The 14,129-nt window shown below is 38.6% G+C and overlaps 1 protein-coding gene across 10 annotated transcripts in view; it reads left to right on the forward strand.

The window, feature by feature from the left end:
* Positions 1-14,129, forward strand: part of BEND5 (BEN domain containing 5) — an 873,054-nt gene that overhangs the window by 341,419 nt on the left and 517,506 nt on the right. For all 10 annotated transcript variants that reach the window (XM_074545835.1, XM_074545834.1, XM_074545836.1 and 7 more), the window contains one exon: positions 6,812-7,028. In XM_074545835.1, coding sequence (XP_074401936.1) covers positions 6,812-7,028 — 217 coding nt within the window. The remainder of the gene's footprint in view (positions 1-6,811; positions 7,029-14,129) is intronic.

The following is a 14,129-nucleotide window of genomic DNA, read 5'->3' on the forward strand; positions in this document are numbered from 1 at the left end:
TACTTCCCTTGTACCTTACCTTATTCAGGGATTCTCATCACAAATTAAAGTATTTTTAAATTTTATTTTTAATTTGTATTTGGTTTTTTTCTCTTGGTAGCTGCATTTCAAGGCATAAATGCTGGCCCCTGAATCCTTCTCTTGCACCCATGATATTTTCAGAGGATCACAACATGTGTATGGCTAACCAGTATTTTTGTGGAAAGTTGTTCTTTTCTCCTTCTCTTTCTTTTTTTGTCATTTACAAACACTGCATAGAGATATTTCTATTGAAACAATCCATGGCTGGAATACCTGTGGTCAGTAGGCAAGTCGTATTTTGACTGAAGAAAAAATCAGCACCATTCATTATCCCTGCAGTTTAAAAGAGAGTTTCTGTAGAATAATTGCAGTGTTGGAGCTGCTGCTCCAACAGAGGAAAGTCCCTGCAGTTTGAGATTTAGCAACTGGACAGAATAAACAGAAGATGGAGGGGGGAATGTGGCTCTGGCTCTGAAGCTGGGCAGGAGGGAGGGAGAAGGGGAATTGGTGCTTGTGCAATGGAAATCCCACTTGTACCTGCTGCTGGCAGAAGATTTTGGATTTTGCTATCAGCTGACAGCTGCTCTCAGACATATTGAAGTGTTTTGTCAAAAGAGTGATAAATTTTGACCTTTGTGGACAGATTTCATGTTTAGGGGAGATAGACACGTGGGAAGTAGTAGAGGCATTGAATGAAGCCTCCTCCCACAAAACCAAACTGAGTTTGGAGATGCTGGACCAACACTTTTCACCATTCGAGGGATTGAGTGTTGCCCTATCTGATATGAAGTTGCTTAAAATTAATTCAGTAATTTTAAAAATTATTTCTTGCCACTTTACACTTTATCGCTCCTCCCTTTAATTCTCCTAATTCTGGCAAACTGAAGGATGGTGACTTCATTTCTGCCAGCAGAACCTGGGGACAGGTTTTTAGTGTTGCTTCATATCCTGCAATCATGACCCTTCCCTGCTTCTTCCCTGCTTTGTCTCTCAAAAAGGAAAAAAAAAAAGCTTAATGAATTAATGGAATTTAGAGAAAAAATGGTTAAAAATGCAGTGTTGTCTCCTTGAAGTTGTAAAGAATGAAGAGACTTTACAAGCAATCTTTGTGCAATTCAATATTATTTGAATTCTTGAACAGTTTTGTTAGAGGTTGGTTAATTATTTCAATTAAAATGAAAGCTGCATGTTTAATGTGTAGAGTTTATGATTTTTATTAAATTGAATTACACAATATTTTGATTTTTATACTTAAGAAGAAACCAGATACTGTTGGAGGTGGAAAACCTTGAGGTCTTAAGTTATGAATATATTTGGGGAACATTGTAATACACAGTAGGAAGAAAGAAAGCAGGACATGTTTTGCAGTGTCTGAAACTGAGTTAGCTGTGCCAAAACCCATTCAGTTGTCTGCAAAAAATATTTAACACCATCTGACATATTCACTGTCACTCCATGCTCTGTGAATCAAATATAAAATTATGTGCAAGAAAAAAACCCTACAAACTTATTTTGTCACAAGTAAGCTAAGAATTTTGAAGATGGTCAGCTCCACTTGTCAACAAGAATAAGCAAGAAGAAAAATAATGGCTTAGACTAACAGGGAAAGAAGTCAGGAAGAAAAGGGCTGCCTTCCAGAAGAGGAGTTTGCAGCACAAGATTTACATCCTTAGATTTTGTCCAGAGTTTGTTGGATTTCTTGCAGTTAATAATTGGGGACATCCAGCTCTAGGACTGAAATTTAAGCACTCAGAAAGAGTAGCCAAATCTAGTATTTAGACAACATCAATAAATACCTGGAGGTTATTTTTCAAAGGTTGTTTTCAAATAAATACCTGGAGGTTATTTTTCAAAGTTGAATCAAAATCAAGTTTTGGGTCAGGAGGCTTAATTTTGTCTGAGACTGTGACTCAGGCCCACCCTTTTGAGTTCTATAAGCATGCTTGGAGATTGGTGAATTTGTTCAGTGGCATCCCTCCCCGTGCAAAGTGATGGCAATTGGAAATGCTCACCACAGTGTGTCACCACAGCTGATGCTGCACCACAACTTGAGCATTTCTCCACAAGCCAGATCCAGGAATTTTTCTTTTGGCCATCGATTTTTTACAGCACCTGCAGATTTTTGTTTTTGCTCCAAAGATCATCATCTTGCTTTGAAGTCTCCTGACTGAGTTATGTCTAACCTCATCCTGTGGAGGCAAGAGACTGAATAATTACTTTATGAGTGCCATATTAAAAGCAGTCCAAAGACTATTTATGCTGCTCATTAAAGTCATTGGGAATTTGGCTGGGCCATAGCTCCCTGCTTTGGTCATGCAATAGGGAGAGGAAAGCTTTCCAAAAATTGTTATTTCATAATTACTTGTGCTGTGGTGCCACAAGAGGATTTGATTATCACCCTTCCATGTTTAAAACTTAGATTCCACAAAGCAGTACCCTCAGTATCACCAGTGTTTGTCCTCCAAAGCATTGATTAACTCCCAGTTTTCAAATGGAAATAAGCAAAAGGTATCAGAAAAAATAAAAGAAAAAGAAAAGAAAAAAGCCTGACAGAGAATAAAAAGTTTGTTTTTAAAGTCGAAATTATTAGAACTGAAGTTAAAATTGTAGTATAGAGTATGGAGTATATAAAATTAGGCGCTTAGTTAGGATAAAGTTTTCGAAATTCTGAATTATACCCCTTACTGCCTCTTGAAGTACCAAGGACTAAGATCTTGGGGCCTCTAAAGTCATCAGGTTTTTGATACTGAATGAGGACTACAATTTTAATTTTTTTTTTTTTTTGTACACTGACAAATTTGATCCTGCTGCACACTACCAAAACAGAGCAAATGTCCTGACTGCAGACTGCGCTGCTGCCAAGAGAGAAACAGGAAATCTCATGGACACTCACACTTGGAGCAACAAATCCACTGGGTTGGGTGTGCTCCCTTGTCAGACAGGAGGAGAAGACACTCAAAGGCTCAAGCTTTTGGCACTGGATTGTTAGCATCAAAATAGAGAGAAACTCTCCATTTCTGTGCCTCCTTCTTCCTTGGACAGAAAGATGTTTGTGCTTATCTTTAAGGCTAGGCATTCTGAATTAGTGTCAAACCAATGTATGATATCAAGCTCCATTTTTTTTTAAATACATCTAGAAACCAGACTGGAAATGAGATGTTTGCATGTTATTCTCTGTGGCTGTGCTTGGAATGGGGGTGGTTCTCCTTTAAAGAACCGCTCAGGAGCTCAGACATCCGGGCAGCTGAGCATCAATTAGCAGGATGCATTGCTGAGTGTGAGCTGCCTGGAAATGCAGAGGGACAAATCAGAGCATTGAGAGGTTTCCACCATCATTTTGCCTTCCTGCCTCTAACTACAAATCAGCTTCATTGTGACTCACAGCGTAAGGAGTTGGTGCATTTCTGCAGATCCGTGATAAGATATTTTTCTTTAGTAAGAAATGCAGTTAGACTCTGCATTCTGAATCTGTTCCTGCCAGGCCCTAGATGCATTAGTATTCCACTGGCAGCTGCCTGTAGGTAGGAATATTGTTTTTGTCCATAACCAGAGGGAACAATCAGACTAAGCCGTTCCCCAGCTATAAACCAGCCAAAGTAATTGGGTTTAATTTTAATTTTTGTAATAGCTTTAAATTAATAGGAGCAGCTGCTGCCACAGTGTGTGGGTGTCCTTTTCCAGAAGGCAAAGAACAAAAAAGGGAAAGAGTAAACAATAGTGTGTCTAGGACACAAAGGTTAATTCAAGAACTGAGCAATGTCTTTTCGTTATCAAAAACTCAGTTGGTGATATCTAGCACTTTGTCTCTTTTCTTTCCTTTTCTTTCCCTTTTTTCTTTTCTTCTTTAATTCCCTGATAAGATCTCAATCTGATTAAGCTCCTGTGTGTAAAGATGTGTTGTTGGTATCTAAATGCTAACTCTCTTTCTCTGTATGACTCACAAATAGATTAGCAGTGACAAAGTGCTAGGAGAGATAAAAATAGATTAGCAGTGACAGGAGTACTATTATAATTATTTTTGGAAGATATGGTTTGAATTAAGAGTTTGGGCACTTTTTGCCCTGAGAGGGTGAATTTAAACCTAGGAACTGAGGATGGTTTCTGCTGTTGTGTCAGACACCAGATAGTGAAATGTCAATACCAGATGTCCTAGACATCAAGATTAGCCATAATAGCCAAATGCAGCCATAAAGTGATGTGTCAAAGTGGATAATAAAACAGATGCTTAGCTTTTATAATGAAGGGGAAAGGGAATGAAATATCAAAAGTGCCTTTAATACATTAACAAAGTTGTCTTCAACTTGCTTAAAAGTAGAAAGTTATTGAACCAAGGAGAACTATGTGTCATTTAAACATTAACTATCGGCAGATGAATTTCAATTAGCATTAGCTTTTCTCAAATCCTGAATTTCCTCGTATTGGTCTCATTTTACATGAAATTTTTATAGCATAAAGTGAGGCTTGTCCTTTATTATTTTCCCCATGCTAATTTGGAAACAAATAAAGTTCAACAACTCAGCAACACACTGTTTAAACTTGCATTACGGTTTGAGGACTGGGAGCTGGAATACATTTACCCACTGCCATATCATCTGCTTGATTTGAGATCAAATGAGGGATGTCCTATAGCACTCCAGAGTCAGGGAGAATGATAGAAATATGTTAAGATACTGAAGAAAACCATTAGGTAAGAGGGCTGCATGCAGATGGCTGCTGGCATTTTTTCCCTACTGATACTTTTTTAAAAAGAATAAAAGGTTTGTTTTTCTGTCTTTTATATTCGTGTGTTAAATAGAATTTCCAGATCTTAGTGGGCAAATGTCTTATTTAACAAAAAAAAATCTTTAAATCATAGATTTCATTAGGTTGGAAAAGTCCTTTAATATCATTGAGTACAAATTTATCCTGGCACTGCCAATGCTGCCCCTAAAATACATCCCCAGGTGCCACATCTACACATCCTTTAAATACCTCCAGGAACAGTGACTCTACCACATGCCCTGACAGCTTCCTCCAGTGCTTGACAACCTTTCCATTGAAGAAATATTTCCTAATATCCAATCTCAATTTGAGCTGTGGCCCCACAGTGCCACCACTGTGGGGCCAGTCACAGGGAGACAGTCACTGCTGTCACAACCATTGCTGGGACAAGCCAGGTGCCCCTGTCCTTCCTGCCCACCTGGGCACAGCTGGCTCATGTTCAGTCATGATGTTGAAGTTGTTGAGGTCCTGAATGTTCAAGAAGCAGGGCATTAAAAAGGGCAGATAAATTCTTTTTCTGACTGTAATTAACTGCATCACTGGTTTTTTATTTTGCTTTCTCAAGAAGGTCTCAATTCCTTTCTGTTTCTCTTTGCAGATCCTGAGTCTTGTTGGTCAGACTCGTTAACTGTTGCTAATTGGCAAACATGTACCCATGTATAATGAGAGGGTTTTGTCCTCTAATTCAGATTAGCAATGAGAGGCCAAAACTGAGGCTCTGCAGCAGACCAGCTTCTCAGAATGATTACAAAGATTACTGGTGCTATGTCTGTAAATCTTGTTATGCTTCTCCCTCACCATGATCCCAGTTGAGCAGAGATCTGCTTCAATCATTAGATGAGACCTGTTTATAAGGTTGTGTAATTGAATCAGGTAAAGTCTGCAGGACCATAGCATTTTGTTGCCAAACATGACTGGTAAGTTACTTACATCAAATTACAAGTGCATGGCATGACTGGAGATTCTTCCTGTCTGAGTGTAGTTGGAAATTCCACCTAAGAAATGAACAAAGCATACAAGCAGAAATAGTAAACATCTCCCATCTATAGAACAAATTTTTGCCCCACCTCTGAAATATTACTTATTTCTCTTGAAAAGTAAGAAAATAACTTGAGCTGTGTGAGAGATTGCAGACAGATATTTGTTATTCCTCAAAGAGATACCACCTTGATAACAATTACATAAATGTCTTTATTATAATTATTTACCATCGTGTACATTCATTTCTATCTTGTCAGATAAACCAGAAATGTTGAGGAGAGCAGCAGTCCAATTTGAAATGGGAACAAATACAACAAAGGAATTCTTCTTTGCTTTCTGTTTTAAGACCTGGTTATTTCCCATGCCTGAAGTTTTCTTGTATGATTTTTAGGTTGTTTGTTGTTTGTTTGTTTTTTAACCTCAAGAATTTACTTTTGTTCCATTCATTGGCTAGATGTTGATAAGGATATCTATATAAAAAGTTGTTCTGAATTTCAGGAATAGTTTTGTCAGTGTTGCCTTATGCTGACATTCCTTCATTAGCTGTCCCTCCTCTCTGTGCTGGTGAATCGAACCTGTAAGAGAGTTGTAGGTTTGGCTGGAGCCTGTCTGTGAGTTATGAGTGGTGTGAGGCTGCAGCAGCCTGATAGTGAGGTAGAGGATATTTGGACAGCCTGTGCATCCTTTCCACTTTGTGGGAATGGGTTTCCCTGGCTGTATGATGCTCTCCCTGCTCCGGTGGGTCTGCCAGCCCGGGCACCGGGCAGAGCTGCATTCCCAGTGGTGACAGTGGCACTGGAGCTGTCACAGCCCTGCTCTGCACAGGTGCTCCCAAACACAGGCTCTGGGATCTCCTCACCAGCTCCTGAGCTGCTCAAGCTGCTCCACTTCATTTACTTTGGAGGGAATCTGAATCTCACTCAGATCAGATCTCTTATGTCCATGTTGATATGCATCAATTCGTACATATTGAGCTTCCTATGGTGGCAAAAAACTTGGAGGAAAAAATTAACTTACAGACGTGTTTTTGTTTGTTTTTGTTTTTCAGGCAAAGAATCCCCTCCAAAAACGTGTATTACTACCGCTGCCCAGACCACAGGAAGAACTATGTCATGTCCTTTGCTTTCTGCTTCGACCGAGAGGACGACACCTACCAGTTTGCCTACTGCTACCCCTACACCTACACTCGCCTGCAGCACTACCTGGACAACCTCCAGAGGAGGAACATGGACTACTTCTGCAGGGAATTACTGGGGCTCAGCGTGGTAAGTACCAGCAGGCTTCCTTATGGATGTCTATCCACCCTAAAATGCTTCCAGAGCATCATTCAGAGTCCTTGCTAAAGCACCCACATACACAGATTTGTTTTCTTGCTATCAATGACACAGGAGGAAGTGGATCTGCATGGTGGAGTATAGGCAAATGCTAATTTAATTTCACATAAAATATTTCCTTTGAGATTGTCAAGCCAATGCTGGATTCTTGCGTAGGATCATTTCACCTCTAAAGAAATTAAAATATGAAACTCAAACAGCTTTATTGAAGAAATGTGATTTTAAGAGTACTCTGACCATTTCTCTTGCTGGAAGTGCTTTTCTGTTCAGAAAGAAATATGGGGCTTTTGACCCAGAAGACAACTTTTCTTGATAAAATAATGCAAAACATGCACAAACCAGCTATTTTCTTTTCTCTTAAAAATTCGTGCTCTGGTCATTTGCAATTAGAAGGGATTTAGTGGTCTCTGTGTAGATCCTAATGGCCACATAAAATGAAGTGTCATAGTTCTTCGGGAGCAGAAAGGAGAGTTAATGGTAGGGTTGAACTTCTGTTCACTTTGCTATAATCTTCCTCTGAAATGTTGACTGTCCAGGGGATTTGGCTAGCATGACTCAGCCACTCCCATGTCAACTCAGAAATCATCAGATTAAAAAATAATAGCTCTAATCTCTTTTCTCTGTTTTTTTTTTTTTTTTTAACTTTTGCTTTCTCAGACTTTATAATGCACTTGTATCACACTCTTAGTCTTTTATCTGCGATTTGATTTTGGTTGAAACTTGTAGTGGGTCTTTCAGAATCAGAAAGTTTTGAAGGCTGCTGATACTAGCAGCAGGGGCTTTGAAAAGAAACCCAGCATATATTGTGAACATCAAAATGAAATCATATGTATGTCCTGCACTGAAACAAATGAAAGGCTTCAATCATTAAAGCAGGCCATTGAAATTCCTATGGTGGCATTAAACTTGGAGAAAAAAATTAATTTACAGACAAGAGCAAAATCAGAATTAAAAAAGAAGTAATTTTTTAACCCTTTTTGTAGGTTAACTACAGTTCTTGTTCTAAAGATGACTATTGCATATCCATGAACTGGCATTAATTATTAATCATTCCAATTAGGGGGACAAACAATTATAAGGGAAAGGGGTATTAAAAAATAGAAAAGTAAAATCTGCAGAGGCTGGGCGGAAAGAGCACTATCATCTTAATGTGTGTAGGGCTTTAATTATTAATCTTAGAGGACAGAGCTGTCATTAATTCTATAATGAAACTGAATTTGTTTCCTTTCACTCTGAAACTAGTGTATAAACAGTCTCATTTGCATATTCATAATATCTCTGATCTGACTGATTAAAACACAGAGATTGAAGGATTTGTCTTTTATCTGCATTTTGACAGACAGAGCTATACTCTTAAATCTTGTTAACATTGTGTTACCAGTAGTTGCTAAATATTATTTTTCATATTTCAACATGCTAAACAAACAGATGCCACTCAAAATGTGGCAGGAAATGTGCTGTGTATAAGTCCTGCTTTTATATCTATATGTACACACACAGTATGTTTTGCAGAAATTGATATGGTAACATTTTGCAGCTCCCCAAGCTGTATAAAAAAGCTTCTGAATCAGGCTCATGCTGTAATCTTTGTGAGCAACATTACAATCTCAGAGCATTTCTGGCTTTTCTCCACACACAACTGTCCTAGAACAGCTTGGTAATTTAATGTCTTTGCTGAGCTTGAATAGACAATTTCCATAAGTTCTCTGCAAGTTAAATATTTTAACATAGAGCTTTGTTGCTATCATACATCTTTAAATGGTGAAAAACAGGATCCTTCATTCTTCACTGCACAGTGCTCCATAAAAGCAGAAGCTGGCTGTACTTTGGAGGATTGCGTGCCATATAGGATAGATTTAGAGCTGAGAAGGAGAGCTCTGTCCCTGCCCTGGCCCCTTATGTAAGATAAGAGGAATCAGATTGGCATAAAGAGGCCCTCAGAAGCTCTATTCCTGGCCAAGGGACGATACCCCTGGCAGCACATGGGGAAAGGTATTTTAAAGGTGCCATCTGAGGACAAACTCTGTTTGATTCCTCATGCTGGGCACAGGCTGAGGAGGGAGAACATGGAAGGGGAAGCTGCAGCACATCTGTCCAGCTGCCACGCAGCTGCTGGTCCCCTCGGGTTCATCCCAGGGGAATCTCACAGCCCCCTGCTGCAGTCTGTGACTGGGAGGATGGGGAAGTGTTTGTAATTTCACTTCTCCTGGATTAGGTGGTTTTGAGCTGTGTCTCTTGGAGATGGCAGAATCTCACCACAGATCTTTGGATCTCTTTTGGTTTTTTTTTTTTTCCTTTGTTGTGGAAAAGTAAAACTCAAGTCGCAAGAAGCCATGCCTAGAGGATTACTCCTGGAGGCTTTCTGAGTGCACATTTGGCTGCATATAATGTTTTCAAGGCAATCTAATTTCTAATCTAATTTCATGTCTTCTCTAAAGAAAGTACTCTGCCTCTGTTAACTCCTGAAATACTATCACTAATTCTATGAAAATTGAAAGTGAAATATCGGTATGGGACATGTAATTGTCATTAGGATGGAGAATGACAAAATGGTTCAGAGCCAAATGGCAAAGTTTCCCATTCCCATTTAAATGGATAACTTAGCTGTACTATTTCTGACCTTTTAATGCTTATATTCTTTACTTCAGAGAGCTATCCCACATTCTAGATGTGCCAAATGTTCTTGAAAATAGTCTCTCCTGCAAGTGAGCTGAGATGGTCACCCAGGTACCATTTAAACTGCTATTTTCATTCTGCTGTTATTGGCCTTGGATAACTTCAGATTTTTTTTGGTTTGCCCCAACAGATCAGAAGTCCAAAATCTGTGAGCACTTTTTTGAATTGTGGAATTACTTTTTTGCATATTATTGATATGTATCTCCTCTCAGCAAATATAATACAATATTTCACAGCACTACATAATTAAAAACAATTTTTATATTTCTGTGAAAATATAAGCACAGACACATTTTATATTTACAGTACCTATTTTATGATATTTATTCAGTTTCACATACAATGAATATGTGTGTAGCATTATAACCAATTTTTCAGAGTTGGCAAAATTTTGGAGTGTGTTGTCATTTGAAGCTGGTAGTTCAAATTGCCTGTGTGTGCTTGAAGTGTGTGGACAATTGATGGGATCTTTACGTCCACCACTATTCCACGGACATACATAATAAATTAAATGAGTTTTGGACAGCCTGGCTCAACTCCTACAGCCCACTTTACAAATTGACACTGGCTGGGCATTATTTTCATTACTCACTCCAAAGAGAACCAGGATTAATCAGAGCCAGATACTTCCTTTCACTCCATTAGGCAATGGTGCTTCCAAATTACACTCGAGGAGAATTGTGACTGCACATGCAAACCACGAGCCTCAAAGGGACTCCCACAGTACACAGAGACTGGAATATGGAGTTCTGTTAAATTAAATATTAAACACACATATTTTAAAACAAGGAGGCAATATGTCTAATGTAGGGCTCTGTAAATGAGCCCATCTCTTAAGTCAGATATGGAACACTGAAAGACAGACTGGGACACAGAGTGCTTCCTCCTGACTCCACACCACTTTGGCTTTTAATTTACATGAGTTGCTCCTGATTCATGCTGGTACCAGAGAGAAGCAGAATGATGCCCTAAGACTGTGGAACTGCACACCAGATGTCACATTGCCGCTTGGTTGACCAAATTTCCTTTATTTACTGACTAAATGACTCCGTACCCCAGTAAAAATTCTTGATCGGTTCTGCCGTTTTCTACTGGTCCATTTTTAACTGCTCAGTTATGAACGTTTTAAAGCATGAAGCAAAGAAAATAGGCAGTTTTTCTAAGGTTAAAATTCCCATTTCTGCATTCAACTCTGGGTTATGTAATAACAGCTCTGTAAAAGAAAAGTATACTCTTGGTCTTTGGAAAAAAAAAATAGAAGTTACAGGCTTCTGTGTAATGTAATGTACCTCTGAAATCCTGTTGGTGTCAGATACTGTATTTTCCAATGGATTTGACTGTAACTAGGTTGAAATGTCATGTAAATGTAATTTGTGGCAATTTAGTTGGCCTGAAAAAGGCCACAGAAATCGTGCTTAGGAAAAGTAAATCCCCTTTCTCATTTCTCAGTAGTTTAAAAGTGCAGCTATGTATATGTTCAGGACACATTATCTTTCTCCAGTGGTGTATTTTTCACTCCTATAGTGCTGCTGTTCCCAAAACATTCGTAATGTGGATGTCATCCCAACACTGTATGTGAGATTTTAAATGTTCCTACAGCTATTTTCTTAGCTGGATTGGATATCAGCAGAAGTAGAGTTAGACCTAAAAATAACACCACCAGCAGTTCTTCCAAAATAAAATATGATTTATAGCATATAATAGCACAGCGTGCTACCAGGGAAATTATATAAATAACATGAAAAATTACAGGGGACTATTCTATACCATCAGTTTTAAGGAAAATGTCTTTGTTACAATTTTAAGGGAGTTCTGGGAGATAACCTGGTCTGTGGAAATCACAGAGTAGGATGGATAGGTGAAATGATGTTACTATTGAATGTTGCCCTCTGTCTGTAGGTACATACGTGGGTTCATGGTAAAAACAAGAAATACTTTGGTGTAAGTTGGCAGCAGTATATAGTTTTCGAAAAAAACAAACAATGAAACCATAATTTGCAGCTAATATCATGCAAGGTTACTAAGTGCATAAGCTGGTTATTTCTTAATTTACAGAAAGAACACTGTTTGATAAAGTAAAATAATTTCTAGAAGCATTTGCATTAACTGCTCTTTATCTAATTATGAGTAAAAAATATCTTAAATTGTGAAGAAGGATTCAAATCTTAAGTCCATTTTGCAGCTCACATTTTATAACTACTATTCTCCATTTAATAAAAACTCTTGGAAAAAGCACTTCACCAAAAAAGAAGCTTTGAGCACAAAAAGCCCATTGAGGTAAGAAATCATCTGAAGAAAAAAAATGTTATGATCTATTTTATTAAGAAGAAACTTCCTGAAAGAAATGACAGCAAATGAATTGTGTGTGGCAAAGTTAGTCTATGCAATCTGTTTTCTTGTACAGGTCCCAAGCTTTACCCTTTCATCTTGTAGCCACTAAGGGAAACCTTTGGAAAGTCAGTGACTTTTCTGAAGTTTTCACTGGACTTTTTGTAGCTGTTCAGGTTGGCCTTTTGCTTCATGGCTCTTCCCATTTCCAAGTCAGACTCTTCATCTCACCTTTACTCCACACTTGTCCTTCATCTGGCTTGCCCTTTCTTTACCTCAGATCTAACCTTCCCTTTTCTTTCCATTTAGTTTGTACTCCTAAGATAGCTAGAAGAAAAAAAGCTGTGGTATTTGTTTTCTGCTCTTATGTTACTTCTCCTGCTTTGTTCTTTCCTATTCATTCCCCTTATCTCTTTGAGTTGTGAAGGGCAAATCCAAAATAGCTGTGAGGTCTTTTAAATACCAGGACTGCACAAGGTAGTCGTGTTCTCCTCTATGCACTCCATATCCCCACCTCAGTGCCACTTCACATGACTTCACATCCTGCTCTAGGACTTGTCTTCCTTGTCCTTCTGTGTTTTCTGTTCCCTATTTGCTCCATCCCTTAACAAGTACTCCTGCATTTTCTGGAAATGCTGGAATAATATGTTGCTTGTGCAGGCTTCAACCCAGAAAGGGAACACTAATGATTCAGTCAGATGTCCTGAAATGGCTGAGCTCAGAGCCAGGTGCAGGAAGGCATTTCAGAGTCTGGCTCCTTTTCTCATGGCAATGGCAAATTTCAGGTAAAAGGCAGGTTTTATTCATTCCTGTTGTCAGCACTTTCTCCTACTTGGTTGAGTTCCACAAAGCTCCATGGGATAATTTTAATCCCAGTGGGAAACCTACTGGTTTTGTCCACACAGAGTGTTGAACCTCAGATCTATGCAGTTGCCTTTAGTTACTGCACCCTAAGCTTCTGGGGACACAAAGAACCTATTTTTACTTCCCATGTTCAGCGCTGGCTAGAATCCCTGTTTTTTAGTTGGTGTTTGGGAAATAACATGGGACAACCAATTAATATAATCTCATAAAAACCCCTCAGTCTGAGGTTCTGTGTGTACACCAACATAAAGCTTTTTCATGGTTTTAAAATCTATTTTGTTGCTCTGCAAAACATGAGTGTGTTTTGAGGTTGTGTAGGGCCCTGAGAAAACCCTAGAATGCCTTCAGTCTTCTTGCAGTTCCATTTCCAGAAATGTGTTTTCCCTGCTTTTCAGCAGAGCACTAAGCAATAATTACCATGTTGATAGTGATGCTGGATGTGCTGGCGCGGAGGGGAAATCGTGCTATGTGGAGCTATTAACTACATTTGCCCCGTAGCACTTCACTGCATTGACTCTGCTGGGATTTTGGCTGTCTTTGAGTTGGTTTCTGTTCAGATCTCCTGAGTGGTGGCTGTGTAATGCATCTGTGGGGCTGGAGCAGTATTTTAATCTTTATTCTTTGACTATAGACCCCAAAGATAGTTAGCCTGGCTCACATTACCTGTAGGGATGAAACCTTGGGATTGAAGGCTTATTTAACAATTTCAAAGTCTGCATAGTCCAAATGATTTGGATTTATGCCTTTTAATTTAACCAAAGAAAGAACTATTTATTGATTTAACTTTATACCAGCTCCAGAATGTAAGTATAATATATTAAAATCTCTAAATACCTCAGGCAAAATCTTGTTCACATAATTTATGTAAACTGAGCATTGTGGCTTCAATCCAGCAAAACACTTAAGTGTAGATTTAAACTTGTTAAATATGTTAAATAGGCATGTTGAAGACACTGGCACAGTTCATGACATCAAGTTTGATGTGTGTAAAATGTTCTTAAGCTCCAAGGTCAAAACAAACAGCACTTAGGCCTGGTGCCCTAATGTTTTGTTGTGAACTTGTACTACCACTATAACAACATGACTACAGGCAAAAAATAAAAATAAACCCCCCTTTTTGCACTTTTCTATAAATATGCTAAATGTCTGTGTATAAAGTGAATC

This window comes from Zonotrichia albicollis, chromosome 8 (genome assembly GCF_047830755.1).
Source record: "Zonotrichia albicollis isolate bZonAlb1 chromosome 8, bZonAlb1.hap1, whole genome shotgun sequence".
NCBI lineage: Eukaryota > Metazoa > Chordata > Aves > Passeriformes > Passerellidae > Zonotrichia > Zonotrichia albicollis.